General features: G+C 45.4%; 1 protein-coding gene across 1 annotated transcript; it reads left to right on the forward strand.

Annotated features, from left to right (window-relative positions):
* The first annotated feature begins 835 nt into the window (after positions 1-835).
* MUSTN1 (musculoskeletal, embryonic nuclear protein 1) lies at positions 836-4741 on the forward strand. The gene is made up of 3 exons (XM_031505927.1): positions 836-1344; positions 4068-4188; positions 4408-4741. Exons 1-3 carry the CDS (start codon positions 1336-1338, stop codon positions 4512-4514), a joined length of 237 nt encoding a protein of 78 aa, XP_031361787.1. The 5' UTR covers positions 836-1335; the 3' UTR covers positions 4515-4741.
* The last annotated feature ends 1519 nt before the right edge of the window (positions 4742-6260 follow it).

The raw sequence follows: 6260 nt of genomic DNA on the forward strand, positions 1-6260 counted from the left end.
GCACTGCTGCTGTGCAGAAATGCTTCTTCTGGTTACTAAGACATGAGTTTAAAATAGAAGATCAACCTAAGTAATAGTAACATCCAAACTGTGTCTTAGCCTACAATAATTCCCCCAATAAAGGAGAAGATCTCAGGCCTGGAAAGAGTTCAGCTTAAAGGCAGTTTGGGCATTGGGAGTCCTGGGGAGTAGTTCATAGCCAACAGATCCCACAGTCATGTTTTCATAGTGAAAACAAATGTTTTGTGACCTTTTGTGCTTCCCTCTACCCTAAAAACACTGGCAGAGCCTGAGGAAAGGCTAGGGCAGATTTCTACCACTACAACAGTGGAAGGTGTTTGGAGGTCTGCCATGCCCGCCCTTCTCACATTAACCCACCTGGCTTGGAGTCTTGGTTCTTTGTAGGTATTGAGTGCAGTCAGAGAAGCTGATTTTTTTTTGCATGATGTAAAGTTTTAATATAAAAAACCAAAAGGGAAACAATCTTCCACTTGAACCTCTCCCCGTAATGAAAAATAGAATTCATGCTCAGAGATGGCAGGGTTTTACTTAATTAAAAAATTGTTTAGAGAACAAATATTAAAAGTTCTGAGAAAGGTTTTACTGCTGTCAGCAAGTACAGTGGGGAACACCAAGTTTATCCATGTCTGAGTAAGCTGTTCCAGTACAGATGTGGGTGAAATGATTAAACTTGCTGATTGTGCTGGAAGTAGAAAGTGATTTTACTCTCTCAGTTGTGTAAGAGCCACCTCTGGAACATGGTCAGAGAGCTGTAAGGGTAAAACCATACCCTACTTTATTAGCTCTCCAAAAGACACAAAACCACTCCCCTGTTAAAGATCCCTGTGCTGAAGTGATTCAAGGCACAGTTATGCTTTGGACTTCAGGTTTGTATCATCTTTAGAGAACACATATCTTGTTACGCTGGGAAAGCAATGCCCACTCTTTTTTCCCCTCCCTCCCTCCCCAAGAGGGTTCAGAGTGAGTTTTGTGTCCATAACAACATTTTGCCTTTTAAAGCTCTAAACAGAGCCCAGCGGACTGCCCGGGAAGCGTTTTCGCAGGGACCCGGCTTCCCCGCTGCCGCAGCTGCCTGCCCCCGTCAGCCCGGCCCGGTGCGTGCTGCCCGCCCGAGTCATCGCCAGGAATAAACCTCGGACAGCAACAGCCTGAATCATCCCGCCGCCGCTTCGGGAACACCACCCGGCCCGTGACTTCACTCCGATGCTCTATAAAAGTCCAGGAAAACAACAGGCGCTCGCAGAGCTCACGGGCTGGATTTAATCAAAGCCGGGAACGACCTGGGAGGGATTTCAGCGAGGGAGCGCCGCAGTTATGTCACAGGTACGGGGACATCTGTGCGCTGCCAGCCCTCGCAGCAGCTCCTGGCAAACCTGCTGCTGGTGTGGATGCTGTGCTTGGAAATGCTTATTAGCGAGTTCCTCTCGTTAACCACTGAATTCAGCTTTTCTGCTCTGCGACTTGTGTGATTAAAATACTTCAACAAGTATATTCTTAGGATTCTTTCATTCTGAAGGAGGAAAGCAGCTGCTCTCTACATGGTTAATTAATTTGGATTTAAAATGTTCTATTTACCTTAAATATTTTTATTTGTGTAGAAAGGGAAAAATCCTTTCCCCTGCTCTGTGTTGAGATGTTTCACAGATGGAGGAATCTGCCTTTTTAACACACTTTCTCAGACTGTGATTCTGAAATTCTGTTTTGCAAAAATGTGGCTGTGCTGAAATGTCACTGTGTAAAGCTTATTGTATTAACATGCAGGAGAAAAGAGTATGACTGAAAATTCTAGCTGTTAGGATAAGGTATTTGAGACTGAAATTTTGTATAAAGTGAACACTTTTATATTCATTTTTTAACTAATGGTTTGTCTTTAATGCATAGCCCAACAATCAGTGTTTCAAAGTGCTCTTGAAATGAGCTCAGAAATGGTGACGTTTCAGGTAAATGTTATATTTGTGTCACAAGTTCCATGTGCTGGCAGAGCTTTCATCAGCATAAGAGTTTTACAGGATTGGTGGGATGGAGAGTAGGAGCACAGAGAAAGTAGGAGAGCACAGTTCTTCAGCCGTAGAGAGTAACTCAGTTCAGCTGATTTTCTTTGCTCCAAAGAAAATAGGACTTAAAACCCAATTGTATGTCTTGTAAAGTAGCACTTTCTGGCTTGTGACAGTAGTAGATAAAGCACAGGCTGCTTGCCTGTGCCAGGAATGGCTCCTGGCAAACCCTGCTCAGAAATTCTGGCAGCAATAGCAGTGGTGGGGCTGTGACAGTGGCAGCTGCTGGCCAGGGCTCACCGTAACCTCTCTGCTCACCAGCTTTGCTCTTCAGCTGGGGCTGACTAATCCGCAGCAACTGTCCTGCAGGAAAATCCTCTGCAATCAAAGCATGAGATGGTTTATTTTAAAATAACTGGGTGACATTCAAAAGCTCTGCTCAGCCAGGCTGTATCTTTGTGCATGTCAAGAGCCACTTTTCCTCACCCTGTCCCCAGGAATTCCCTTATCCCGATGGGAAGAAGTCTCACAGTAACTGTTACCAAAAATGGGTGAAGGACTTTTGCAGATTTCACATTGCTCTTAATAAAGCAAGGGGCTTTTTCCCTTCCAAGTTGACTGCCTGTGGAGTGTGCCATGGGCATGAGGGCCTGTTCCCATCACATGCCAGTTGCCATTCCAGAAGGACAGATGACTCCATGTCTGTGGAGATGTTTGGTTCACCAGCTGAACAACCATGCAGGAGCTGTTGTGAATTTTGAAGGGTTTGCTGACACCCTTTCCCCTCACTGGCTTTAGCTACTCATGAGAATTTTCCCCAGGGATCTCGTAAATGTTTTGTTTCCCACAACACATGCAAGTGGGATTGGCAGTGAGCTATTCTGAGCGTTCCCAGGAATTTGCAGCAGGCAGAAAATGTGCTGAAGGCTCCAGTGGAGCCAGCCCACCCATCCAAGAGCCAGCCATGCAGGCGCTGTCTCTGCAAGCTCCCTGGGACTCGCTGCTCCAGCCATCTGTAGCCCTTGAGGGATTTGTTTCCCTCCACAGCTGCTTTTAGCCTCACAGGCAGTGCCTGGAAGTGCCTGAGTGGGCTCCACCACTGCCAGAACCCAAATATCAGAAGCTCTGTGTTATGTAGTGATGGTCAGAGAAGTTTCTTGTTGATCTTTCAGTGTATTTAGAGTTGGAGTGTGGGGGTCTTCTGTTCCTCTTAATCATATCCCTGTGCCCCTGAATCTTGCCACAAGGGCTGCCTGGTGGGACATTGAAAATCTGTCCATGAGATAATAAACTTATGAGGAAATGCTTATGGTGTTGACTGCTGCAGAGTGAGGTTGTGCCTGACTGTGGAGTCCTAATTTAAATGTTGGGGTAGGCTGATGAAGCAATGTTATCCCTATTTCCTTGTAGTGGAATAAACTGTGAACAGATTAGTACTTGGCTATTGCAGTGCACCAGCACTGCATTTGTTTCTGTATTATGTTTCCTACTCCTTCTTTGGGGTCCAAGTCCAGTGCTTCATATGTGCTCAGTAGAGAGCCTTGTTGAGTGCCCAAATACTTTTGTTCCTTAAATTTATTAACTGTGGGTCAAGTGTTTTTTCAAACTTAAGTCCAGATTTGGAATCTCTCTGACCAGCTTCTCAAAGAAGTAGTAAGTAGATTGACAGACAAGCCAAATTTAGTAATAAAGTGATTTTTCCTTTCCAAATATTGAACAGGTTCTTCAATTACCAATCAGTACTTGCAGAATAAGCAGGCAGGGCTGGACAGAGAAAATCTAAGAATTTCTTATTAATTAAGCAGTACATTGCTCTTTCAAAGGCTGTACAATAAAAAGACAATTTCAGAGCAGTAAGAATGGTAGCAGATTTTGGGAAGAGCAGTGACATTGTGATTATGGGAAGATCTGAAGTAGCTGAGTATGTAATTTCAGAACTGAAATCGATGAAATACTGTGTTAGCAACTCTGTATGTTGTAGCCTTTGGGTGGAGGCAGCTTTGTTCCCTGTGCTTTGAACACAAAATACTGATGTGTGGGTCTGTTTCTTAGCCAGCCCCTGTGAAAAAGAAGCGTCCTCCAGTGAAGGAAGAAGACCTCAAAGGAGCCAGAGGAAACCTTGCCAAAAACCAGGAAATTAAATCCAAAACCTACCAAGTGATGAGGCAGTGTGGTAAGTCTTCTTGATTAGAAGCAATTAAGCAGAGTAAAACATTAACTTAATTGCCCTTTTCAAGTGAAAGGGTCACCTCTGAACATCAGCCTGCTGTTCATCTGATGAACAAGTGAAATATTTATCAAATGTGTATATATGTATTTCAGCAGCACTAGTTTTACTCCCTGAATTTGGGTGGTATTTCACTGATTGTCTCTCCTGGTTTTCTTTTCTAAGAACAAATGGGCTCCGCAGCACCTTCCGTATTCAGCCGGGCTCGGACAGGGGGTGAAACAGTCTTTGAGAAACCGAAGGATGAGCCAGCCAAGAGCGTCTTTGGCTGACAGTGGGGCTGGACATGACTCACCAAAATGATTGTTGTAACATTTTTCAAAATGTCTGTTCCTTGCACTAAAGTCACTGTAGCTAATTTCCACCGTAAGTCCTTAAGTAGGGAATATACTCATGTCAAAGAATAAAATTTCCATGTTCATTTTTATTACATGCTTTCTTTCTATGTATTGGACAGTGTTTGCTATAATTGTTTAATAAAAAAAGGTTGTTGGACTCAGCTTGGCACACTGTGGTGACTCATTTCACTTTGGGCTCGGATTAATTCTGTTGGCACTTTGGCACTACAGGCGATGATTTTGTCTGTCAAATGCAAGGAAAAAACACTCTGATGACACTGTCAGTGTAATTTCTTCACACCATGCCCTCACCAAGAGGGAGCCGAGGAGGAGCTGATCGAAGGGACAGCACAGAAACCTGGAGATTTCACCCAGATCTGTGCTGCCTACAGCAGCCCCTTGGCGAGGGCCCTCAGGGTGCCGGCATGGCACAGGGTGGTGGCTCTTCCCTCACGGCTGTCCACTTGCAGTTCCCGCTCATGGCTCCCCATCATGGCTCTCCCCTTGCAGTTCCTGCTTATGGCTCTCCCCTCATGGCTGTCCCCTTGCAGTTCCTGCTTATGGCTCTCCCCTCATGGCTGTCCCCTTGCAGTTCCTGCTTATGGCTCTCCCCTCACAGCTTCCCCTCATGGTTTCCCACTCATGGCTTTCCCCTCACAGCTCTCCCCCACATCTCTCCCTTCACACCCTTTCAGGGCAGAGGCCCTGCTCTCCAGGTGCCCCAGCACCGAGGGAGGGGATTTCAACTCATTCCCCAGTGGATTTTTCAGATTTTTCCTCCTGTCCCACTGGATCAAATGGGAAGTGGGGTGCCAGACCCAGCTGCCATGTCCTGCCTTACCATGGAGGTGAGAACCCAACGAGCGTCTCTGTACAACACCAGCACACTCTGAGGGGAAGCTGGTTTTTTTTTTTTCAGTGCAATTTGCTTCTTAATTTGCTGCCTTAAACATCAAACCTGTTTTCTCCCAAACCCCAGAATGTTTCCCCTCAGCTGGATATAAACAGAGAGGAGCCTCTGTGGGCACCTGCCATGCTTCCCACTCACCCTGCGGGACGTCTGGGGATGGTAAGGCAGATGCCACCTTTGTTAAAGAAGTTACTTCTATTTTACACAGACTAGATACTATTAAGAGGTAAAAGTGATGCCAAAGTTCTCTGTGCACCATGAAATGTATCACATTTGAATTTTGTGTCCCAAACACGTGACAGATAAAATGTGACAATGCCCACACAGATCACAGAGAGGCTGTGGAGAGCTCACTTGAGGCAGCAGCAAACCCTTTGGCTTTAAGGGGAAAGCTTCTTTAATGATATTGCTGGCCCATTGCCTTGCCCTGCTTTTTTCACTTAAAAAGATTATTATTTGCAGGCCAGACCCCACCTCCTCGCTTTAGCAGGCACAATTTCTCCACGGAGCACAGGTTCCTCACAGATACATTGTCAAAGTCTTTTCCCAAGACATATACTTCCAGAGCATGAAAAAAGTCATGGTGGAAAAAAATCCTGCCCTGATAATACTGGAACAGCCTCTGCATTGGGTTTAACAAACCCTCATTAATTACCTGTGTTGGGAAGCTGGAAGGAGATTGTTCAATAGTTATAGAAATGATGGTGAGGGACAAATGGGACAAAATGTTGTTGCTACAAGGGCCTGACCTGCAGGTTTGCAGGTGGGGT

Source organism: Lonchura striata, chromosome 12 (assembly GCF_046129695.1).
Source record: "Lonchura striata isolate bLonStr1 chromosome 12, bLonStr1.mat, whole genome shotgun sequence".
NCBI classification, from domain to species: Eukaryota; Metazoa; Chordata; class Aves; order Passeriformes; family Estrildidae; genus Lonchura; species Lonchura striata.

Bases quoted from the DNA above. Each gene is read 5' to 3' on its own strand.
- MUSTN1 (XM_031505927.1), top strand. The intron at 4,189-4,407 runs GTAAGTCTTCTT...TTCTTTTCTAAG, and splicing joins CCAAGTGATGAGGCAGTGTG to AACAAATGGGCTCCGCAGCA.